This window comes from Cetorhinus maximus, chromosome 1 (assembly GCF_964194155.1).
Source record: "Cetorhinus maximus chromosome 1, sCetMax3.hap1.1, whole genome shotgun sequence".
NCBI lineage: Eukaryota > Metazoa > Chordata > Chondrichthyes > Lamniformes > Cetorhinidae > Cetorhinus > Cetorhinus maximus.
In genome coordinates, this window is record NC_135879.1 from 140,493,464 (window position 1) to 140,520,123 (window position 26,660).

Sequence of the window (26,660 nt, forward strand, 5' to 3'; positions counted from 1 at the left end):
GCTACCATCTTACTGAATGGCACAGCAGGCTTGAGGGACCTAAAGGTCTACTCCTGTTCCTATTTCGTACGTTCGTAGGTCATAAAATAATAAGAAATGCAAAAATACCTTAATCAGTGAATTCAATTTAATATATATTATGCACTGACCTGCAAAGTTCTTTGCATCTTGGAGGTTTAGTAGTGCGTTCTCTGCCACAAGGTACAACCAGAACAGTTGCACTGCAATTACATTTCATTTCTACAGTCTCTGGACATGGGTAGCAAGCACCTAGTAATTTAAAACAAAGTTAAAACAGAACACATTCATTCAATCTGTAAAATAATTTAAACACATAGCAGATTAAAATAAAACATTTTAAAATATATTTTAATTAAACAAGTCAAATTAGCATAAAAAAAGACATGGTCTGTCTCACTCTCTGACTCTCCATCCGTGCCACAAAAGTCAGTTATAACAAAGACTTGCTTTTTATAGCACCTTGGCACAACCAATGGAAGTTCCAAACCACTTTACAACCAAAGTGTAGTCACTGTTGTAACCTAGGAAAACAATTGTGATGTAGTAACTGGACTACTTATATGCTCTAATCATCAACAAAAAAAGTGCTAATTAGAATCTTTCCGTCTTCTTTGAAAAATTATTTTAAAAATGGAACTCAAATTTGGATTAAGAAAAAGCTTAGTACGCTTTCTGAAATTGCTCATTGTTAAAAGGACTGTGAAGAGTCACCCCGGAGTTTGGCAGAACTGAAGGATGGAACATGGAGTTTTGCTCTTTGATGGATTCATGATATCAACAGTGGAGAGATGGGGAAAGAAAATGGGCATACTCGCCCTGGCAGCACTGGTTTGTAAATTAGGATATTTCAGAAAACACTGTAGTATTTTGTGATTCATTCTTGAAAACATAGCTTTGTATCTGTATTTTCTTCCCTCTCCTTAAGTCTTTTCACCATGCATCTCATAGGTATCAGTATGGTGTTTATATTTTCCAACCATCAACAAAACACTGGTGGCAATTAGATGAAGATACTAATATTAATAAGGTCTCTTAAAAAATAGGGTGTGAGAGCAAGACCAAAAAGGATGACGAATTGTTAAAATACACAGCAATGTACATTTAGTTAATCCTCAATTAAAAGACAACTCAGTGGGTAAATATAATCAGATCATTCTGAAATATGTAAGTTTTCAAAAAGTATTCTAAATGATTCATAAACAGTAGAAACATGGAATGGATACAGCACAGAAGGAGGCCATTTGGCTTGTCATGTCCGTGCCAGCTCTCTACAAGAGAGAGTCAGCTAGCCCTTTCCTTGCATCCCTTAATTTTTTTCTACAGCGATTACAAAATGATTTGATTATAAAATTACATATTGCATGGTAATTACACATACATTTACATACAAAATCACAAAAAAATTGTTTGCTTGGGGAGTCAGCATTTGTCAGCATACAAAGTATTGCAGGAAATACTGGGCAAAATGTTATGGTTAAGGTCCCCCACTGGCGGGTTTGCAGATGATTGGGTGGGTGGGGCCAAACTCCCCAGGTGCCCTTCGCACCACCCTCCCATTCTCTTGTTTCTCCTAGTTCAGGGTTCAACCAATATTCCCCCCCACCACTTTCCTATTACCAGTATGATGCCATCAGTATTTAAACTACACTGAGTTTTTCTTCATCTAATCTGAGAACCATCAGCAACAGTTATTAAAAATAATCTAGTTTTTCACTCTGTTTTCAGAAGTCTGTGCATCCCTTAAGTATGAACAACACTAATAATGTAGCTGAATTTGACACAGAGCAACAAACAACTTATCAAGTTAGAAGTTGGAAAGTACACTAACTAGCAGAATTATAAAATTTGAATACATAAACCAATACACTTTAATTCTTCCCATACACTGGTTTAAGAGATTTCAGTGTGATTTGAATTAAGTTAGATACTTTTAGAATGAACAAATTTGTCATCAATACATCATACAGCGTGTAGATGACGTCAGGACTGGTTATGTGATTCAGTCATAATAGTAAATAGACCTCTACATGACTTGCTTTTAGCAATGAAAGCTGACAACATACTTTTGCAAGGTTAAATGATTTTAATATTTTCAAGGCATTCCCGGCCCAGTTCACATGGTGAACAGCTGAGATACGGCGAGAGTTGGGTGAATCTGCTAAATGGAGTGGCTGGCCTGCAGGGGGACGTGGGCGGGTGTCAGGCCTTGGGATCAGTCCAGAGTTAGGCCTGCCTAGGGAGGGGGAGGACTCCACAGAGAGGGTGGGCAATCCAATGGGTGGGGGGGTGGGAGTACATAGGGAGTCATTCTGAGTCTGCACAATAGATACCCAGACGTTAGACGTGGTTTTAATCCTTCTAACTTTTTCTGGGTTACTACAAGTGTAACCCAGTTGGAACCATCCAAAGTTTGCAACTTAAAATCATATATTCGATGGTTTCCCAGTGCAGGGCAATTGTCCAGGGGAACTTTGCACTTCTAGGCAATTGCTGTGCAAACCTTACCTGGGAGCTTTCCAAGGGGACTCCCCAGCACATCTTTGGAGTGCCTCCCCAATACGACATTGGGGAGCTCGGAAGTTACGGCCCGACAAATAGGAATAAGGAATAATTCATGCTATATTTATAGCTACATATTTTTAATAATATATATAGTAAGTACATTGACCTTTAAGGAAAATGATGGGGCAGTTGAGTCCTGTTCCCTGAAATTCCTGTGCTAAGTGGGAACTCCAGGATGCTTCATGTGACCTAGATGACCAGATTTGCAGGAAGCATCTCCAGTTGCCTGAACTCAAGCTCAGCACTTTGGAGCTTGAGGAGCAGTTGTAGGGCAAATGGAAGACAGAATTTCCTGGAGCACACATCCCAGCTTGTGGTCACTCCACAACTATGGAGAGTTCAGGAGGACAGTGAGTGGGTGGATAGGAAGAGGTAGGCAGTGCAGGAATGTGACACTCAAACTGGTTTTTGATGACTGACACTTGGTGGAGTGCAGTCCGGAATACATCCATAGCATCATTGGTGTGTGGGGGCCAAGGGACAGCAAAGTGTAGAAATGCAGTAGTCATAGCAGATTTGATAGTCAGGGAAAAGTCAGAATGCATTTCTACATCTGCCAATGTGAGTCTCACATGGTGTTTTGTTTCCCTGGTGCCAGGATAAAGGATATCACTGAATGGGTGCAAAGCATTTTGCTGGGGAAAGGGGGAAAACCAGAAAGTGTGGTCCTTGCTGAAACCAAAGGCATAGGTAGAAAAAGTTTGAAGTCCTATACACAGATTTTCAGAAGCCGAAGAGGAAGTTAAAGAATAGGATCTCAAAGGTAGTAACACCTGGACTACTCCCAATGCCACATGTTGCTGATTATAGAGTAGTAAGGAAAAACAATTTAAATATGTGACTGGAGAAGTGGTGCAGGAAGGAGGACTGGAGATTCCAGGGGCACTGGAGCTGTAAAAAATGGACAAATTGCATCGCAATAGGGCTGGAGCCAATGTCCTGACAGCAAAGCCAACTAGTGCTGTGAGGAGAGATTGAATTACTTTGGTAGGGGCCACAAGGATGAAGCATTAGAAAGGTACACAGAGGGCTGGCAAAGACAAACAGCATTAGAATAGAATCAGTACAGAAATAGGAAGGATCAAACAGAGGAAATGCAAGGCAGACTAAAGGTGAACTTAGAGTGCATGTGCATAAATGCACAGAGAATGGTAATTAAGGTGGTGAGCTGCAAGCTCGACAAACCAAATTAGATTATGAAATAGTGGCAATAACAGAGAACTGGCTCAAACTTGGAAGGAATGGGCATTGAATGTTCTTGGCTGCATTGTATTCAGGATGGATAGAAAATGGAGAAAAGTATGAGGGTTGGTAGTATTGATTACAGATAGACACTGTTACCACACTAGAGATGATGTACTTAAGGGTTCAAGACCAATTAGTTAGAATTAAGGAAAACCAAGGAATTATTACATTACTGGGTGCAAACTATAGGTCAGCAATGAAGGGTGATAAAGGAGAAAATGACAGGCAAATTACAAAAAATATAAGAAATTCAGAGGAATGACAATGGGGGACTTCAATTATTCTAATACAGACTGGGAAAATAACAGTGTACAGAGGCAAATACAGAAGAATTCCTGAAATATGAAGAAGAAAACATTGTTGATTAGTAAGTTTCCAGCCCAATGAGGAAGGAAGCGTCGCTGGAACTAATTCTAGGGAATGAGCTGGGGCAAGTGGAGTATATTTCTGTATGAATGCTTTTAGGAAATAGTGATCACACTATTGGATTTAGGATAGTTATGCAAAAGGAAGAAAAATCAAGTTAAAAAAATGTGAAAATACTCAATTAGAGGAGGGCTAAGTTCAGTGAGCTGAAAAGAAATCTGGTCCATGTCGATTAAAGATCCACTTGTAAAACAGTACCTTCAAAGAAAAGATAGCTCAGATAGACATATTCCCACAAGTAGGAAAGGAAGGGTGCCTAGAGTTAGAGCTCCCCGAATAACTTAAGATGTAGAGGTTAAAATGAAACAGTAAAAAAGGAGGCTTTTGACAAAGCTCAGGTTTATAATTCAGTAGATGTGCAAGCTGAATATAAAATGGTTAGAACTGAAAGAGTAAATAAGGCAAAGAGAGAATATAAGAATAGATCAGTAGACAACATAAAAGAGAACGTAAAAGTGTCATTTGATAAATTTGTTCATGGGATGTGAATGTTACTCACAAGGCCAGTTTTTATTGCTCATTCCCAATTGACCCTGGGAAAGCATTGTTGAGTCACCTTCTTGGACCACTATAGTCCATTGTCATGAAGCTATTAATGTATATAATGTTGGAATTTTTTTTTAAAAATAGACATTTAGCCTGTGGTTGTGTCTTAATTGGATTAAAGCCAGCTATTCTGGGTGCTTTGATATATACTAGTTTTGAGATGTAAAGAGGTAGAGGTACATTTGCATTTTGTTGAATAGAGCATCAAGAAGGGGAATGAAATCTGGCACCTAGCTAACAGAGACCAAGCAATGTTTATTTTACTAATAAAATTGGTACTATGAAAGGGGTTTTATTATTAGAAGAGATGGAGTTCAAAGGGGCTGGTGACACTCTGAGAATTTACATTTAAAGAGGTGTGCTGAGTATAACAGATAGCAGTTGTGTGTGTGCAGAGCAGAGGCATGTAACATCAAAGCTTGTAAGCCTACCACTGTGTCTGCAAAGGAACCAAAGTGAAAGGAACCTCATTTTGAATTTGTATGGTGAAAATGCTTTGCCGGGTCTTTGCTTAAAGTCTATTGGTGTTGTTGCCTTAATGGAGATTAGATTAGGAATTTGTTAAAAGTTATGATTGTAGTAATTTGTAGCCATGTGTATATTTGTGTAAATTAATAAATGACTCATGTAGTTTGATATAAAACCTCTCGAGAACTGGTGGTTTTATGCCTGAATTCAGAGTTGCAACTCAAACATACCAAATGAAAATATAGGTTATGACAGTTGTTTAAAGTTTCCCTCTGGGATTTTTAAATAACTCAGCTTTACCAACTGCTGCGTCATAACATCCATCTGATCTAGGTACACTTACATTGCTGTTAGGGTTTGAGGGTGTTGTTGGAGTGGCATGCATACAGGCAAGAGAGGAGTATTCCATAGACACCTGACCAGTATCTTGTAAACGGTGGAAAGGTTTTGGGAATCAGGGGATAAGCCACTTGGCACAGAATACCTCTGACCTGCTGTTGTAGCCACAGTATTTATACAGCTGGTCCAGTTCAGGTTCTGGTTCATGGTGGCTCCCAGGATGGCAACTGTGGGGGATTCAGTGATGGGAATGCCACTGAATATTATGGAAAGGTGATTAGGCTTTTTGTTTGAAATGATCATTGTCTGGCACTTGTGTGAAGCGAATGCTCCTTGCCAGTTATCAGGTCAAGTTTGAATGCTGTCTAGGTCTTGCTGCATGCCAACAGAAACTGCTTCATTCTGAGAATTTGCAAATAGGCCAGAGCACTGTGCAATCATCCAAACATGCCCAATTCTGACCTAATTATATGGAGGGAGGGGCATTCATGAATTAGCTGAAGATGTTTGGGCCAAGGACACTTCACGTCCTTGCAGCAATGTCCTGGGGCTGAGATGATCAGGCTCCAACAACTATAACTATTTTCCACAGATATAAAAGCAAAGAATTGCGGATGCTGGAAATCCAAAACAAAAACAGAAACAGAAATACCTGGAAAAACTCAGCAGGTCTGGCAGCATCGGCGGAGAAGAGCACAGTTGACGTTTCGAGTCATGACCCTTCAACAGAACTAAGTAAAAATAGGGAAGGGGTGAAATATAAGCTGGTTTGGGGGGGCGGTTGTTGGGACAAGGAGCCAGTAATAGGTGGAGATAACCAAAAGATGTCACAGACAAAAGAATAAAGAGGTGTTGAAGGTGGTGATATTATCTAAAGGAATGTGCTAATTAAGAGTAGGAAGCAGGACAAACAAGGTACAGATAGCTCTAGTGGGAGTGGGGTGAAGGAATACTAAAAAGGCCAAAAGGTAGAGATAAACAATGGGTGGAAATACATTTAAAAATAATGGAAATAGGTTGGGAAAGAAAAATCTATATAAATTATTGGAAAAAACAAAAAGGAGGGGGAAGAAACGGAAAGGGGGTGGGGATGGAGGAGAGAGTGCATGATCTAAAATTGTTGAACTCAATATTTAGTCCGGAAGGCTGTGAAATGCCTAGTCGGAGGATGAGGTGCTGTCCCTCCAGTTTGCGTTGAGCTTCACTGGAACAATGCAGCAAGCCATGGACAGACATTTGGGCATGAGAGCAGGGTGAAGTGTTGAAATGGCAAGCGACAGGGAGGTCTGGGTAATGCTTGCGGATAGACCGAAGGTGTTCTGCAAAGCGGTCACCCAGTAGGGATCGTTCCCTCTGTGACACCCTGTTCCACTCCTCCATCATCCCCTACTCCTCAATCCCCTCCCACGGCACCTTCCCATGCAACCGCAGAAGATGCAACACCTGCCCCTTCACTTCCTCTCTCCTCACCGTCCAAGGGCCCAAACACTCCATTCAAGTGAAGCAGCATTTCACTTGCACTTCCCTCAACTTATTCTACTGCATTCGTTGCTCCCAATGCGATTTCCTCTACATTGGAGAGACCAAACGCAGACTGGGTGATCTCTTTGCAGAACACCTTCAGTCTATCCGCAAGCATTACCCAGACCTCCCTGTCGCTTGCCATTTCAACACCGCACCCTGCTCTCGTGCCCACATGTCTGTCCATGGCTTGCTGCATTGTTCCAGTGAAGCTCAACGCAAACTGGAGGAACAGCACCTCATCTTCCGACTAGGCACTTTACAGCCTTCCGGACTGAATACTGAGTTCAACAATTTTAGATCATGAACTCTCTCCTCCATCCCCACCCCCTTTCCATTTCTTCCCCCTCCTTTTTGTTTTTTCCAATAATTTATATAGATTTTTCTTTTCCCAATTATTTCCATTATTTTTAAATGTATTTCCACCCATTGTTTATCTCTACCTTTTAGCCTTTTTAGTATTCCTTCACCCCACCCCCACTAGAGCTATCTGTACCTTGTTTGTCCTGCTTCCTACTCTTAACTAGCACATTCCTTTAGATAATATCACCACCTTCAACACCTCTTTGTCCTTTTGTCTGTGACATCTTTTGGTTAACTCCACCTATTACTGGCTTCTTGTCCCAACAACCACCCACCCCCCTCCGCCCCCCCTTAAACCAGCTTTTAATTCACCCCTTTCCTATTTTTACTTAGTTCTGTTGAAGGGTCATGGGGACTCGAAACGTCAACTGTGCTCTTCTCCGCCGATGCTGCCAGACCTGCTGAGTTTTTCCAGGTATTTTTGTTTTTTGTTATAACTATTTTCCTTTGGGCTAGGTAAGGCTCTAGCCAGTGGAGAATTTGTCCCCAATTTCCAGTGACTTCAGTTTTCCCAGAGCTTCTTGATGCCACAGGGAGTCAAATGCTGCCTGGATGACACCTCTCACCTCTGGAATTCATCTCTTTTGTCCACTAAGTTTGGGCTAAGACTGTAACAAGATCTAGAGCAGTGTGGTCCTGGCAGAATCCAAACTGAGCAACCATGAGGTTATTGCTGAGTAATTTCTGCTTGATGCCACTGTCGATGACACCTTCCATCACTTTTCTGATGATTGAGAGTAGACTGATGGGGAAGTAATTAGTTGGATTGGATTTGTCCTGATTTTTGTGGACATTGTTCCTGGGTAATTTTCCACTTTTGTCGATTAGGTGCCAGCAGCTGCACTTGAACAGCTTTGGCTGCAGGCCTGGCTAGTTCTGGATTAGAGGTGCCATGTTGTCTTTTATAAATATCTATAGTAGGAAGGGCAAGGCCAAGGGTAGGAAATAAAAATCATTTTGTGGAGACAGAGGGAATCACTGCAAAAAGAGGGAGATCACTGAGTACTTTGTATTTGGCTTCCTTAAATGCCACAGTAAAGGAGGATGTAGCAGAGAAATTGATAGAATAAAAACAGATAAAGAAGATCAAAAAGGTTGGCAGCATTCAAAGTGGAAGAGTCACCCAGTTCAGACAGGATGCATCCTAGGCTGCTAAGGGAAGGGTGGAAATGGAAGAGGCTCTGGCCACAATCTTCTACTCCTCCTTAAATATGTAAAGTGGTGTCCATGAGATGGAGCAGGTAGAAATGAGTGCTTGTCATGTGTCCAGCCCCTATTTTCCTTTGGGCTAGGTAAGGCTCTAGCCAGTGGAAAATTTGCCCCCAATTTCCAGTGACTTCAATTTTTCCAGAGCTTCTTGATGCCACAGGGAGTCAAATGCTGCCGGGATGACACCTCTCACCTCTGGAATTCATCTCTTTTGTCCACTAAGTTTAGGCTAAGACTGTAACAAGATCTAGAACAGTGTGGTCCTGGCAGAATCCAAACTGAGCAACCATGAGGTTATTGCTGAGTAATACTCAGTGTCACTCACCCCACAGATACATCCAGTCAGAAGATTTATTTGTTGAGTTGCAGTGGGACTGGTAGCGTTATGGTGTGGCACATAGCACAAGTGAGAGTAAGTGCGAAGACAGCATTGGAGAAGTTGGAATCTGCTAGAAAGAGGATCCGTTCCAATATTCCTTCAGATGCTGAGCCCAGGATCTACCTTCAAATTTAGTTTGATAATTGAGTACTAACATTTCAAGAAATTATTTGCATGTGTGGCAAGAGGTTTGCAAAATTTCTAACATGCGTCCGTATCACCCAGCCACAATATTCAAATGACTCCAAATAGCTTGGCGGATCAGATAGCCACTGCATTACATGTGGCACCAGCAGCTGTAGGGCCATCTAGCTGACCCAGTACAAGATGACACTGAATTATCCCCATACAGAAAGAAGAACACTAAATGTATATCAGATATATAACTATAGCCAATTAGAATCCCTGACAATTAGTTTCCCTCATATGACTGCAGGGTTAACACTTCTGGGATCCAGACCACCATGATACAATAGCAGTTGACAATGGTCATTCACTCTCATCTCTGTCCCAATTTGAGCTCAAGTATTCTCCTTTGTTCAAAATGGTACTTGGAGGCTAACAGTCTAGAGGTTTCATATTTCTCAAGCACTGGTGCATCCTTAAACAATGAGATGTTTAAACTTCACAGGTGGCTGTGAAGTACTCGTATTCAGGTCCATGTTTAACTAAATATTGGTTACAGAATCAAATACTGTCCACAGTTTAAATGTCCATAGTCACATGTTAAGTTGCAGCCATCTTAACAGAATTTGTAGCCACTTTCACAAAGTATGATTGCACAGTCCATAACATCTAATATCTTCATGTTGTACTGAGCGAGACAAGGTAATTAACTTTAAAAAAAAGTATGAAAATATGCAAGTGGTCCCTTAAAAAAAATACAACCAACACTGGGGTCAAGAGGTATAATTAAGTTCTCTATCAAAAATATCTTTCTTCTCTCCATTATAATTTGATAGGGGTAGGAGAAGGAATCGAAAAGTACTTTAAGTTACATTTTCTCCTCCTGTTAATGGAGCGACAAAGCATGGTTACATCAATAGACAGGAGAAGATAGAAGGAAAGTGAGACAAAGGTGGGATGGCAGCAAGGAAATACCTAAGAGGTGTTTACAAATTTGTGTTTTGCAATTCACTGTTATCAAAAGGGGTAATTCAACATTCCTAATGGGAAGCTTTCAGGGAATGTGGGTCAGATACAGAGCGATAACCCCAACTCTCAGCGCAACTCCACAATGGGAATGCAACAGTGTGGAATTAGTCTTCGAGTTACACAATGGCAAGTTGAAAATGTTGCATTTATTATAAGGTTTAAAAGGGATAATTGCCATTACAAAATCATTTCATTCAACTACAGCATTTGTATTCAGCACACGTAGAATTGTCTTCATCTAACATTTCCTGTACATGCCATTTATCCACATCTGATTTATGTAAAGATCATTTATATGAAAGCTGTACAAGGTAATTTTTCATAAGAAATAACCTTTTTCTCCTCATAATCTGATTACGGAAAAAAGAAAAAGAGCATGTTTAGAAATCAGCATATGGAAAGGTCACTAGGATTAACTCTATAATAGTTAATAAAGATAAAAACAGATAGGAAATAAAGAATGTGTCCTTTTGACAAATACATTATAGAAATGTGAAGCTTACTACAAAGCCAGCCTTGTACTAGAATTATAGTTCACAAAAAGCTTTGCTGTTTCAATAATGTCTCTTTATTATTATATCTACAATAAATTATATAATACAATAAATGTATAATGCAATAAAAATATGCTACATTTAATAATGTAGCGTCCATGAAAAACACAACAAAATTTGGCTTTACAAGGTACTGATAGTATGGTACAGTGGCCGAGAATGAGCTAAGCCACCCCACAAATAACAGGTCAGATCAAAGCTCTACAGTCCCGCTACATCCTGTGGTGAATAGTGATGGACAGTTAAACAACTAACTGGAGGGGGAGACTCCACAAATATCTCCATCCTCAATGATGGATGAGTCCATCACATCAGTGCAAAAGACAAGGCTGAAGCATATGCAACCATCTTCAGCCAGAAGTGTTGAGTGGATGATCCATCTCGGCCTCCTCCTGAGGACCGCAGCATCTTGGATGTCACACTTCAGCCAATCCAATTCATTCCATGTGATATCAAGAAACGGCTGGAGGCACAGGATACGGTAATGGCTATGGGCCCTGACAACATCCCAGCTGTAGTACTGAAGACTCTAACTTCAGAACTAGCTGCACTCCTAGCCAAGTTGTCCCAGTTAACCTACAACACTGGCATCTGCCCAACAATGTGGAAAATTGCCTAGGTATGTCCTGTCCACAATAAGCAGGAAAAATCCAATCCAGCCACTTGCCACCCCATCAGTCTACTCGCTCATCAGCAAAGTAATAGGTGTTGTCGACAGTGACAGTCGACCAATACATACACAGCAGTAACCTGCTCACTGATGCTCAATACAGGTTCTGCCAGGGCCACTCAGCTCCTGACCTCATCACAGCCCTGGTTCAAGCATGGACAAAAGAGCTGAACCACCGAGGTGAGGCGAGAGTGACTGCCCTTGACACCAGGGCCGCATTTGACCAAGTGTGGCATCAAGGAGCCCTAAAAAAATTGAAGTAAATGGGAATAGAGGGGAAAATTCTCTACTGGTTGGAGACATACCTAGCACAAAGGAAGATGATTGTGGTTGTTGAAGGCCAATTATCTCAGCCCTAGGACACCGCTGCAGGAGTTCCTCAGGGTTGTGTCCTGGGACACAGTGGCTGGTTTTTCTTATTACAATAGTTGTGAGGGGGTGTGTGTGTAATTTAAACAGCACTCATTTCTCCTATCACCACCAGTCCATGGACGGGAAGGTGTTTTGGTTTGTTTCCCTCTTTATAAGCAGAGGCTTATTTCAAAAAAACCCTTGTTTTTTACGTGATCCAAGTTTCAATTAATAACCCTATAGCAAACTCGAGATAGGATGAACTCAAAGGGTGAGTTTATTTGCACACTCAAAACATGGCAAGGAGGGTTCACAATGTCACCTCCACATTTAAGAAAGTACAGAGACCGCAGAGAAAACAAATAATGGTTCACATGGGTTCCAGAGTCCAGGACCAATTGGGTATGGTCACACGTCAGTTGCATGTGACAGCCTTTTGGCTGCATTGTTTTTGCCTTGCTGTGAGGCTAGAGGTCTAGAAGACTATGTGGATAAGACCTCTTGCTGAGAGCTTGTCTTCTCCCCCTGTTTGAGTAGCCTGTCTTGATTGCTACCTCCTCTTCAACTCCTGCCGCTGCAGCTCAAGGGGAACTGCAACTCTAGCCCCCATGACTGGGAGCTAGTGGTGTACTCGGAGGCCTTCCAGTAACAACCAATGCCTTTCCAACCTCCAGCACCACTCCTTGCTTCACCAACTTTTCAGAACTCTATCAACAACCTAGTACTCCTACAAATTCTGAAAGAACCAGTAGATAGTAATAAGCAACTAAACCTGCAAGTTGGATGGATCCCTTGAAATAATGCTATGGGGGAATTCCTCATGCACCTGAGCGAGTGTTCAGCCTGCATGTTTAGGAAAGCAGTAACTGGAGCAGCGAGTTTGAAAATGGCAGGCTGTGCGTGAAATTGGTGTTGAACGCTGGCTGATTTCATAATCTCCTTACTCTGCATGCTTTTGCAACACACAGATATTCCTTCACAAGGTCGGCAGGCTGAAAACCGATCTTGTAAAATTCACTTTTCCGGTGCCGGTGACTTCACAAGATGGGACAGGCATGTAGAGATGAATCAGTTTTGTAGTTGATGGCACAGAACTTCTAACAGAGGCAGTGCAGATGGGGCCAGGTATTCAACTTGGGCAGAGTTCATTTCTGTGTGGCTGCTAGTCCGATGTTAAACAGCAGACTGAGTATACAGATGATGCAGTTCAGCAAGGCATTATTATTGTTCCACAAGCCAGAGGCCTAGGTCACATGACCCCCACCTCTCCGCCAGGTCTTCAACAAAGGATGTGCCTCTATCGTCTAGAATTTGGCTGTGTCTCAAAGACTGCTAAATGTCCCAGCTATTATCAGTTAAAAGGAATGCTTGAAGGGCCTTTTGGTCTTAGGAGACTCCACTGTCTCCTGCTGGATAGCCTGAGTTAGCAAATGCAAGTTGCCTTTGCATAGCTCTCTTTGAAGTTGGGCTGTGCAGTCCCCAGGTGATTGTTAGTGGCTCCTCAGAGATAACGAGGTGTGTGTTTTCCCAAAACTGCAAATTAGCTTCTTTTGTTCTGGGGTCACAGGCAGACATAGGTTCAGCCATTTTAAGGATCATGCTCAGCCAAGGTACAGTTTTAAAATTTACAAATAGCAATGAGTATATTGTTACAACTACAGCTGATATTATTGCTGAGTAAGCCAGACCCCAATGAGAAGTCTCTCTCACTGATCATAAACCTATTTTTTTATATTGTAAAAACAAGGAGTAAGAGCTCCTGACCTCAAAAACATAGAACTCTAGTAACACCTTTATCATTTTAAAAATTAAAAGATCTATTAAAAAGGAAAAAAAAAACTTAAAGCACACAGGATAAAAGTTACACAGTTAAAACAGCCTCACAGAACAACCCCCAAAAAACATGCTTGGTCAAAAGTACACAAGTAAACTACCTTTTCGGCAACAACCTCTTACAGATTTTTAACCATACAAATCCAATAAATATTACCTAAGGAATTGTTGTCACTTCAACAAAGGTACACCTCACGACTTCTCAGACACTTCCACTCTGATGTGGAATTCCAAGAGGAAGTTCAGTAACAAACTGTTTCTTAAAACAAAGACTCTCCTGGATTAACACTGTGGCTGCTTCCAATTCAAAACTTTCACAGCTTCTCAGCAGCACACACATAAAGAAACTGGCCTTCAGTGGGTTCCCCAAAGCAACTTCTAACAGCTTAACATCCCTTTCCTTAAATATCTTTTTGCCCTTTCATCTCAACTCAAACTCAACTTCTCCAAATATAAAAATCTTTCATGTTTTCTATTTTGCATCTACTTTCGGGCCAATAAAATTTAATATACCTTCCCCTATTTACTCATGGAACCCCTGTAAGAAGCAAATGTTTCTCGTCACCTCTGAACTCTCTTTTGAAATTCAACAGCTGAAAAATCAATTTCCCAACTTACCTCCAAATGCAAATTTCAGATCCAACTTATTTACTTCTAACTCAAACCCACCATAACCTCCCATTACAAATGCACAAACCCAACACCTTTAACCTTTATTCTCTTAGACTTCACAACCTGTCTCTAACAACATTCTTCCTTTTTAATTAACGTACCCACAGCTTTCGACACAGAAAATCTAATCACAAAAATATACATCTGGCATCACAATATATATATTTTATTTTTTTTAAATTACGGTATCAAGTTGTAGTCCATCACATCTGCCATGAGGAATAGCATCATGCAGGCCATTAGTGCTGAAGCAATAGTTCTGTTGTGTGGACCACTCGGGAGCAGCCAGCCAGTACTCACCGGAGCAGGTGTGCCAATGTGTGTGCTCTGTTGCTTCCTCCACAACCTACCCATCATGAGATCATAGTCCTTGACACCATGGGTTTGGCGACCACCTCAGAATCAGCAATAGATGGCAGATGAAGAAGTGGAGACGACAGTCAGCACGTCCACATTCTGGATGGTCTGTGAGCATATCTGACTCAGGCTCCCTGACGCTCAACACTTCCTATCTTACCATTGCTCTGTTGCAGACCACCATCCTCTTGGCCATAACCCTGAATTCAAAGATGCCACCAACCAACTATTCCTTACCAACTTTATCCAACAACATATCCAATACTCAACTAATCATTTCTGTGCATTCCTTTAGCGCCTTGCAGGTACCTTTGCCTGGCCTAGTGTTTCTATGCAATTCTACCCCATTGGCTGCAGTATCGCTCCCACTGCATTCTGAGCAGTTATCTGGAGGGCATCCTGGTTTCTTGAGGGAAAGAGGACCTCTCTCCTCAAGTTCAGATCCACCAACATCACCAGCACTCCATCCAAAATGGACCACGTTCTCTTGCCTATTTTACTATTTCAGCTCCTTCCTGAAAGTCTTCAAAATGTTGTCAAAGCAATCAGAATGTACCCCTCCCCCACCCTTTCAAAAGGTGCAGTTTGGCTTTCAGTAGCGCAGGTTAAATTTAAGTAGCACTAGCCTCATATGAACTTGGGCCCCCTTCTGAGGCATTCAGTGCTGGGTTGCACACCACTATTATGGAAATAAACATGCAACACAAAGTTAGCATCACGATCCCCATGCCCAATTTTAGACCATAAGACATAGGAGCAGAAATTAGGCCAATCGGCCCATCGAGTCTGCTCCGCCATTCATTCATGGCTGATAAGTTTCTCAAACCCATTCTCCCGCCTTCTCCCCGTAACCTTTGATCCCCTTAAATTTTAAATTTAAAGGCTATCCAATTTAGTTCCTTTATCTATAAGTATCTGGTTCAAATCCAACTCAGAATTCAATGTTGCTCATCCCCACTGATTGGTTCAAAGTGAGTTGAGCTTCAATGCAATTTTACTGGAGTGGCATATAAAATTTAAAATTGGCAGCACCATTGTGGGTGTAATAAGAATTGCTGGGGTTAAGGTTTAAGTCCTATTTTGTAACAGTAGTTTTATTGAGCTTTCAACATGTGCCAATTCTGACCTCAAAGTGCTTGGTAGGTAAAATGGGGGACATTGTGGACACAAAATTCATTAGGCCCAATTTCTGGGCACAGGGGCTAAAATTTAGAGTGCCTAAGCCTTTTGAAAATGATCGGAGCATGGCCATGAGCAGCTCCCACAATGCCCCAGTCTCTTTCTGTGCAGGCAGGCTCTAGGGGCAGTTTCAGAAGAAGCCACATGCTCCAGGCAGCCTTCTCTTTTTAAAAAGTGCAGTCCCTATAAAAGGGAAGTTGGAAGAGTGTACCACAGGGTGCTGGATAATCACATTCTGCCATTCAAGGGACACACTACAGTACACCAGGGGAAGGGGAGAGCTCCCTGCTTTTGTGATACTGCCTCAAGCACACTGTTGAGTGGTCAAGGACAAAAAGGATTTCTTGTTTCCAGCGAGATAAAGTAAGCTCAAGACTTAATCCACTTAAGGGAATGGGAACAGATGAGAGGGGTCAAAGCTCAAAGCATGGCCTCACAAAACTGGCAGCAGCGCCACAAAATTCAATTACGTCACTCAGGTGGTCAAGGTGAGTGAATACATCTGCACATCATATCTTCCACCACACACCTCTCACACCATTCAATGCACTATAGTCCTATTACTCATCTGGCACCACACCCTGACAGTCAGGACCCACCCCCAGCATCCTTACACTCCACCTCACCTTCACACACATACCAATGCTGCCAGCCTCACCTCTGGCAGGCCCATCACCCACTGTTCACAACCACTGACATTCTTCCCTCTCCTGCAGGAGAATATCACCCACAACAGGCAGGATAGGCAGCTAACTGGCAGGAACACCAAGAATTCATTCCTTCAGGTGGTCCTCAGACTCATGGGCATCAGTGGCATGGAACCAATGGTACCCAGCAGTTAGGAGGCTATCCTAGATAACTAAGTTGCTGGCTTGTGCAGCCTCTCCATGCACTCCTCACCCTCATCGTGAAAGGTACCGTAAAATGGAAACTGCAGATCGAGTAACCATGGACCTCCAGTTTTCTTCCCCTCATTACTACTCTCCCCTTATGCTTTTCTGCTTCGAAGTGCCTTGGCCCTCGTAATTGCAAAACTGTGCAGAACGCAGCACACGGCCACAAAAATGTAGGCCCTCTTAGGCATTGTATTGTAGAGATTTCTCTCTCCCGCCCCCAACTTGAGCGATTTAAGCAGTGAATTCTCTGTTTTAGGAGACCAACTGCTTGCTCCATGGTGTTGTGGGTGGCTCCATGACTTTCATTGTAGGCCCTGTGACCTTCCGTGATGGAATGGCTGATGGGGTATATGAGCCATGTCTAGAAGGAGTATCCTTATCTTGGAGCAGCCATCCATCTTGTGCTGGGTCTTGGAAGCCCAAGGACAGTAAAAATTGCTGCCACAGAATAAAAGCATGGTGCTGCCAGGATATCAGGTATTCACCAAGATAAATTTATTGGTGCAGTCGCACACCAACTGCACAACGACAGTGTGGTAGCCCTTGAGGTATCATTCCCCACTTATGTGGGGGGGCACAGAAGCAGGTGTATGCAGTCAATGGCACTCTGCACCATCAAGCAGCTCGCTATTATGGCGAACCCAAGTTCCCTTTCATCCTGGTCTTCCCTCCTCTGGGAGAAGAGGATGAAGTCCCCTTTCCTCCTGTATAGCACCTCAGTCACCACTCTGATCCTTCTGTGGACGGAAGTTGCCAGCTCAATCTGGAAGGATCTCATTGCACAGAAACAAAAGGGCAACAGTGATCACCGCAGCAGCAATAATCACCACAGCCACTTGGTGGGATGTCCTGGTTTGAGGTTCAAAATCATCACAATGGAGATGACAACTCAGTCACTACCTCCTTAATGAAGCAAAACCTCCTGAGGCACTGCTCGTGACTCATCCCAAAACAGGACTGGTGCTCCCACAGACCCTTGTGGGGTAGAGCCAACATAGGACTGGTGCTCCTGCAAGACCCTCGTGAGGTAGGGTCTTCTGAGGAAAGCCCTCCTCTCCTCCATCCTTTCAGAGGCTCCGCTCTCTGCCTTCTCCTCTGCACGTCCTGCTGCAGAGCAAGTGGTATTGCACTACTTCCCCCATACCCATGCAAGGTAATATTATTTTCTGGTTTTTTGTGGTCAGCAGAAACCTCCAAAATCTTCCAGCAACTCACCAAAGGGCTTGCTACAACTTGCCAAGTAGCCCTTTCAATAGCAGTGCCCACCTTGTTTCCAAACACTTATTATTCTACAAGTGAATAAGACGCTGCCTGGGCATCAATTTTAGTAATCTTGTGGTGCATCAGTCTGTGGACTTCAATTACATTGTGACTGCGCATGCTCAGTGACTTTGGAAACACCTGCATGCGAGACTCCAGATGCCTCATGCCGCACGGGGCGCAAGGCGAGCGGCACCGCCTGTGCTACACCTCTACAAGAAGGCCTACATGAATGAATTTCACCCCCTATATTTTGAGCACAGACATCTATCACTCCAAGTCAAAATAAAAATTTTCATTAGTTCTGACAGATTTTACGAACTTAATAGTTATTCCATTTTATCAGTCTATGATTATCAATGCTTGCTGAGCAAATGAGCAATCCGTCTAAAGTTTGTGATCCTTTGCTTGTCTGCTTAAGCCATTATTTAATAAGGAATTCAATTGTATCTTTTTAAAGCACTACAGTTTACTGGTTGAACAATGGACTTAAAAATCCAAAAGAGACATACCAGATAAATGAATAGAGCATTAATCCTGGTACACTGGATCACCGATAATATATCTAAAGTTAAATTGTAACAACCACAGATGCTAACACGCACAAAGTCAAGTGCCAAGACATGATCTGCTATCTCTACAGAGCCACCTGCCCTCCCCTTCACATCTAGAAAATGTTAGAGTCATAGAGGTCTACAGCACAGAAAAAGGTCCTTCAGCCCATCGAGTCTGCACTGGTCAAACAAGTGCCTAACTATTCTAATCCCATTTTCCAGCACTAGGCCCATAGTCTTGTATGCCATGGCATCGCAAGTGCACATCCAAATACTTCTTAAATGTTATGAGGGTTTCTGCCTCTACCACCCTTTCAGGCAGAGTTCCAGATTCCCACCACCCTCTTGGTGAAAAAATTCTTCCTCACATCCCCTCTAAACCTCCTGCCCCTTACCTTAATCTATGCCCCCAGGTTACTGATCCCTCCACCAAGGGGAAAAGTTCCTTCCTGTCTATCCCATCTATGCCCCTCATAATTTTATGCACCCCAATCATGTCCCCCCTCAATCTCCTCTGCTCCAGGGAAAAGAACCCCAGCCTATCCAATCTCTCCTCATAACTAAAACTCTCCAACCCAGACAACATCCTGGTAAATCTCCTCTGCACTCTCTCTCTAGTGTAATCACATCCTTCCTATAATGCGGATTTCAGAATTGCACGCAATACTCTAGCTGTGGCCTAATCAGTGTTTTATACAGTTGAAGTATCAGTGCACTCTGTAACGAGACAAATTTTTTGAGAACTGTCTTATTCTAAGATTCAAGCTACATTTGACATGTGCAGCTTTTTCAGAAAACCACCCCTGTGCTGAAATCAAAAATAGTGACCAGTTTTCCATTTTTGAAGTTGGGGTGGCAGTCCAATGTTGGACTTAGTACACTGTTGCGTGAAGTCAATAATTGCTACCTCAAAGCAGCTAAAATTTACAAAACATGCATTTTTTATTTGGTTAGAATCAGAATGGTAACAGCACAGAAGGAAACAATTCGCCCGTTAAAGCTGTCGGCTCCCTAAGTGCTACTCAACTAGTCCCATTACCCTGCTTTTCCATCATAGCCCTGCAAATAGTTTCTCTTCAGATAACTATCCAATTCCCTTTTGAAAGCCAAATTGGACTTGCCTCCATAACACACTCAGGCTGTACATTCCAAATCCTAACCACTCATTGTACAAAATGGCTTTTCTTCATGTTGCCATTACTTCTTTTCCCAGTCACCTTAAATCGATGTCCCCTGGTCTCTTAATCTTTCTACCTATGGATACCCCAACTACACTGTCTGGACCCCTCATGATTTTGAAGATCTCTATTAAATCTCCTCTCAATCTTCTCTTCTCTAAAGAGAAAAGCCCCGGCTTCACCAATCTATCCTCATAACTGAAATCTCTCAACCCTGGAACCGTTCTCGTAAATCTCATCTGCACACTCTCCAATGCCTTCACACCTTTCTTAAAGTGTGTTGCCCAGAATTAGACACAATGCTCCAGCTGACGCCAATCCAGAGTTTTACAAAAAGTCACCATAACTTCCTTGCTCTTGTACCTTTTGTTTCTATTTATAAAGCCTAGGATTCTGTATGCTTATTAACCATTTTCTCAACCAGCCCTGCCATCTTCAGTGATTTACGAACATCTACCCCCAGGTTCCTCTGCTCCTGCACCCTCTTTAGAATTGTATCCTTTATTTTATATTGCCTCACCTTCTTTCCAGCAAATGTATCACTTAATGCTTCTCTGCATAAATTTCATCTGCCATGTTTCTGCCCATTCTAGCAGCTTATGTCCTCAAAGTACCCTACCCACAGCTCACAATATTTCCAAGTTGTGTGTCACCTGCACATTTTGAGATTGTGCCCTACACATCAAAGACTAGGTCATTAATATAGATCAAGAAAAACAGTGGTCTTTATACATACTTCTGTGAACCCCGCTATATACCTTCCTCCAATCCAAAAAAACTACTTTGTTTCCTGTCACTCAGCCAACTTTATATCCATGCCGTCACTCTCATTTACCTCAACATTGCTGACAAGCCTGTTAGGTGGCACTTTGTCAAACACCTTTTGTAAGTCCATGTACACCACAGCAACCTCTCTTTATTACTTCATTGAAAAACTCAATCTGATTAAACACAATTTTGCCCATAACAAAACTGTGCTGGCTTTCCTTAATTGGTCCAATGTTGCCCAGGTGACTTAATTTTGTCCCAAATTATAATTTCTATTGGACCACAGAGGTTAAACTGACTGGCCTGTAGTTGCTGGTCAATCCTTACACCCTATTTTGGACAAAGGAGTAACATGTGGAATTCCTCAGTCCTCTGGCACCACCCCTGTTGTTGAAAGATTATAGCCTGTGCCACCCTTACTTCCCTCCAAGTATCTCATCCGGTCCTGGTGACTAATCAACTTTAAGTGCAGACAGCCTTTCTAATACATCCTCTGTCAATTTTTACCCCATCCAATGTCTCAACTACCTCCTCTTTCACTCTTACTTTAGCAGCATCTTCTTCTTCGTTAAAGACAAATACAAAGAACTCGTTTAGTGCCTCAGCCATGCCCTCTACTCCCATACACAAAACCCCTACTCCTCCTGCTAACACCCCTTTACTACTTTTTTGCCTGCAGAAAACTTTTGGATTCGCTTTTATGTTGGCTGCCAGTCTCTTCTCATACTCGCTATTTGCTGCCCTTATTTTTTTTTCACTTCCCCTCTGAACATTCTATATTCAGCCTGCTTCTCAATTGTATTATCCACCTGATTATTTGTCTAATGCAGCTTTTTTTTTTTCCGGCTACATCTTTCTCTCTCTTTAGTCATCCAGGGAGCTCTGACTTTGTTTGTCTTACCTTTCCCCTTCATGGGAATGCATGTTGGCTGTGCCTGAACTATCTCCTCTTTAAAGGCAGCCCATTGTTCAATTACAGTTTTGGCTACCAATCTTTGATTCCAATTTAGCTATGTCAGATTGGTTGTCACCCCCATTGAAATTGGACCTTGCCCCAATTAATTACTTATACTCTGGATTGCTCCTTATCCTTTTCCATAACCAGCCTAAACCTTATGATAACTGTCCCCCAAATGTTCCCCTAGTGGCACATGATCTACTTGGCCCACTTCATTCACCAGAACCAGATCCAGCAATGCCTCCTTCCTCATTGGACTGGAAACATACTAGCGTGCCAAATTCTCCTGAATGCACTCTAGAAACTCTCCCCCCTACCCTCTGTCCTTGACACCATTACCTTTCAAGCCAATATCAGGATAATTAAAATCCGTTATACCTTCTCTATAGTTTTTGTACCTCTAATTTCCTTGCAAATTTAAATTTGTACCTCTATACCTTATCCACCAGTTAAAGGTTTATAGAATACATCCAGTGGTGTAACGGCACTTTTATTATTTCTTAGCTCTAACCAAAATGATTCTGTCCTTAATCCCTGTAGGAAATACTCTCTCCCCTGAGTACTGTAATACTACGTTTAATCAACACTGCCATTCCGCCTCCTCTGTTCTTTCCTTCCCTATCTTTCCTGACCACCTTGGGTCCAAGAATATTTCATACCCTGTCCTTCCTTTTTTGAGCCAGGTCTCCAGTATCACCACAACAGCATAGTTCCACATGGCTACCTGCACCTGCAACTCATCAACCTTATTTGCCACACTCTGTTCACATATCTGCACTCAAAATCTAGTTTAGATTTTATTGCATTCCCTCTGACTCTGATCATACTTAATACCTTACTATTTCTTATTCTGGTATTATCTGTCTCTCCCAATTCTCTATACACCTTATTTTTCTTCTCCAAATGCTACCTCCTCCTTCCCACCCCCCCGTAACAAGTTAGCTTAAATCCTCCCCAAAAGTAAACCACTCCACAAGGACATTGGTCCTGGCTCTGTTCAGGTACAACTTGTCTGGCTTGCTTTTTTTAAAATTCATTCATGGGATGTGGGCTTTGCTAGCTGGGACAGCATATATTGTCCATCCCTAGTTGTCCTCAGGAATGTGGTGGTGAGCTGTCTTCTTGAACCCCTACAGCCCACGTGGTGTAGGTACTGTTAGGAAGGGAATTCCAGGGTTTTGACTCAGTGACAGTGAAGGAACGACAATATATTTCCAAGTCAGGATGGTGAGTGACTTGGAGGGGAACTTACAGGTGGTGGTGTTCCCATCTATCTGCTGCCCTTGTCCCTCTAGATGGTAGTGGTCATGGGTTTGGAAGCTGCTGTCTAAGAAGCCTTGGTGAATTTCTGCAATGCATCTTGTAGATGGTACACATTGCTGCTACTGTGCATCAGTGGTGGAAGGAGTGACTGTTTGTGGGTGTGGTGCCAATCAAGCATGCTTTGTCCTGGATGGTGTCAAGCTTCTTGAGTGTTGTGGGAGCTGTACTCATCCAGGCAAGTGGGGAGTACTTCATCACACTCCTGACTTGTGCCTTGTAGATGGTGGACAGGCTTTGGGGAATTAGGTGGTGAGTTACTTGTAGCACAATTCCTAGCCTCTGACCTGCTCTTGTAGCCACAGTATTTATATGGCTAGTTCAATTCCTGGTCAATGTTAACACCCAGGATGTTGATACTGGGGGATTCAGTAATGTCATTGAACATCAAGGGGCAATGGTTGGATTCTCTCTTGTTGGAGATGGTCATTGCCTGACACTTCTGTGGTGCGAATGTTGCTTGCCACTTGTCAGCCCAAGCCTGGATATTGTCCAGGTCTTGCTGCATTTGGACATGGACTGCTTTAGCATCTGAGGAGTGGCGAATGGTGCTGAACATTGTGCAATCATCGGTGAACATCCCCACTTCTGACCTTATGATGGAAGAAAGGTCATTGATGAAGCAGCTGAAGATGGTTGGGCCAAGGACACTACCCTGAGGAACTCCTGCAGTGATGTCCTGAAGCAGAGATGAATGACCTCCAACAACCACCTTCCTTTGTGCTAGGTATGACTCCAACCAGTGGAAATTCCGCCCCCCCGCCGTTTCCCATTGACTCCAGTTTTGCTAGGGCTCCTTGATGCCACACTCGGTCAAATGCTGCCTTGATGTCAAGGGCAGTTACTTTCACCTCACCTCGGGAGTTCAGCTCTTTTGCCCATGTTTGAACCAAGGTCAGCAGCTGAGTGGCCCTGGCGGAACCCAAACTGGGCGTCAGTGAGCAGCTTATTGCTAATCATGTGCCACTTGATAGCACTATTGATGACCCCTTCCATTAATTTACTGTTGGAGAGTAGACTGATGGGGCGCTAATTGGCTGGGTTGGATTTGTCCTACTGTAGAGGTCTCACCTCTTTTCTGAGGTATCGGGACCAGTTCTGGGGAAGGTGGGACCTGTACAAGCTAGATGGTCTATGCCTGAACAGGACTGGGATGAATATCCTTGCAGGGAGATTTGCTAGTGCTGTTGCAGAGGGTTTAAACTATATTGGCAGGGGGAGGGGAACCTGAGGGCAATTCAGAGCAGGGAATGGAAGATGGAGAATTAGTGAGCGACTCTGAAAGACAGAAGCAGCACAGGTTAAAAAGTGTCCAGCATGGAAATTTGACAGTGTAAAACAGTGTATATGTAATGCAAGTAGCATAGTAAATAAAGCCAATGAGCTGAGGGCACAGATAGACACATGGCAGCATGATTTCATTGCTATAACTGAAACTTGGTTTAAGGGGGGGCAAAAAAGGTAGCTCAGTGTCCCTGGATATAGAATTTTCAGGCAGGATAGGGAGGGAAGTAAAAAAGGTAGCATTATTGGTTAAATAATCAATTGCAGCTGTGAGGAGGGGTGAGATATTAAATGAAGCAACAAATGGAGCCATATGGGTAGAGCTCAGAAATAAAAAAGGGGCATCCACACTGCTAGGAGTGTACTATAGACTGCCAAATAGTGGAAGGGAGTTAGAAGAGCAAATATGTAGGCAGATTTCTGAGTGCAAAAGCAATAGGGCAGTAATTGTTGGGGATTTCAACTACCTTAATATCAATTGGGACACTAGCATTCAAAACTATGAACTGCATTCAAAAGAATTATTTTAGCCAGCATGTAACAAGCCCAACGACAGGGGGCGCAATTCTAGATTTAGTCTTAGGAAATGAAGCTGGGCAAGTGGATGAAGTAGCGGCGGGGGGTGTACCATTTTGGAGATAGTTAATATAGTTAGATTTAGCGTCATTCTGGAAAAGGACAAAGATGGAACAGGAGTAAAAGTTTTAAATTGGGGCAAGACAAATATTACAAAGCCAAGAGGTGAGCTGGCAAGAGCAGACTGGATACATCTATTAGAAGGAAAATCTGTGTTCAGTCAGTGGGAGGCTGTCAAAGGCAAGGTTCTACGAGCACAGTGTGGGCATGTCTCCACAAAGAAAAAGGATGATACTGCCAAATCTAGAGCCCCTTGGTTATCCAAAAGCATACAGACCAAGATTAAGCAGAAAAAAAAGCTTATGGCAGTCACAAAAGACTTAATACTGCAGAGAGCCTAGAGGAGTATAGAAAGTACAGGGGTGAAGTAAAAATGGAACTTAGGAAAGCAAAGAGAGGGTATGAAGAAATATTGGCAGGTAAAATGAAAGAAAATCCTAAGATGTTTTACCAGTACATTAAGAGCACGAGAATAACTAAGGCAAAGATAGGGCGGCTTATCAGAGATGTACATGGTAACTTGTGGGCTGATGCAAAAGATGTAGGCAGAGTTCTCAACAAGTACTTTGTCTCTGTCTTCAGTAAGGAGAGGGATGATGCAGGCATTCTAATTAAAGAGGAGTGTGAAATATTAGATACAATAAGCATAGTGAAAGAGCAAGTACTGGAGGGACTGGCATCCTTGAAGGTGGATTAATCACCAGGGCCAGATGTATTATATCCCAGGCTGTTGAAGAAAGCCAGGGATGAAACAGCAGATGCTCTGAGAGTCATTTTCCAATCCTCGCTAGATTCAGGTGAGGTCCCAGAGGATTGGAGGTCTGCGAATGCTGTAACATTATTTAAGAAGGGCAGGCCAGAAAACTATAGGCCGGTCAGTCTGATTTCGGTGGTGGGCAAGTTATTGGAATTAATTCTGAGAGCCAGGATAAAATGTCACTGTCACGGGTTGATCAGGAATAGTCAGCATGGTTTTGTTAGGGGAAGACTGTGTCTTTTTGAGGAAGTAACAAGGAGGATTGATGAGGGTAGTGCAGTGGATGCTGTCAACATGGATTTCAGTACAGCATTTGGCAAGGTCCCACATGGCAGACTGGCCAGGAAAGAGAGATTTCATGGGATACAGGGGAAGGTGGCAGGGTGGATCCAAAATTAGCTCAGTGACAGAAAACAAAAGGTAGTGGTCGATGGATGTTTTTGCGAATTGAAAACGGTTTCCAGTGGTGTTCCAGAGGGCTGAGTGTTGGGCCCTTGCTGTTAGTTGTATATATCAAAGATTTAGACTTAAATGTGGGAGGCATAACACAAAAATTGGCCATGTAGTTGATAGTGAAGAGGATACCTGTTGACACCAGAATTATATCAACGGTTTGGTTGAGTTGGCGGAGAAGGAGCAAATGAAATTCAATCCAGAAAAGTGCAAGGTAATGCGTTTGGGGAGGTCAAATAAAGCAAGGGAATAGTCAATAAACAGGAAGTTATTGAGAGTAGTTGAGGAAGTAGGAGACCATGGAGTGCATGTCTACAGGTCCTTGAAGGTGGCAGGACAGGTGGACAAGGTGGTCAAGAAAGCATAAGGAATGCTTTCCTTTACTGGGCGAGGCACTGAATACAAAAGCAGGCATGTAATGATGGAACTGTGTAAAATGCTGGTTCAGCCACAGCTGGAATTGTGTACACAATTCTGGTCACCACATTACAGGAAGGGCATAATTACTCTGGAGAGAGTACAGAGGAGATTTACAAGAATGTTACCAGGGGTTAAAAATTGCAGCAATGAGGAGAGATTGAATAGGCGAGGGTGGTTTTCCTTAAAACAGAGGAGGCTAAAGGGTGACTTAATTGAGGTGTACAGAATTATAAGGAGCCTAGATAGGATAGACTTGTTTCCCCAAGTTGAGGGGTCAATTGCCAGGGGGCATAGATTTAAGGTGATTGGTAGAGGGGGCATGAGGA

At 42.7% G+C, this 26,660-nt stretch overlaps 1 protein-coding gene across 1 annotated transcript in view; it reads right to left on the bottom strand.

The window, feature by feature from the left end:
- Positions 1 to 26,660, bottom strand: part of nfxl1 (nuclear transcription factor, X-box binding-like 1) — a 221,529-nt gene that overhangs the window by 128,923 nt on the left and 65,946 nt on the right. Inside the window, exon 12 of the mRNA XM_078547444.1 lies at positions 150 to 270. Coding sequence (XP_078403570.1) covers positions 150 to 270 — 121 coding nt within the window. The remainder of the gene's footprint in view (positions 1 to 149; positions 271 to 26,660) is intronic.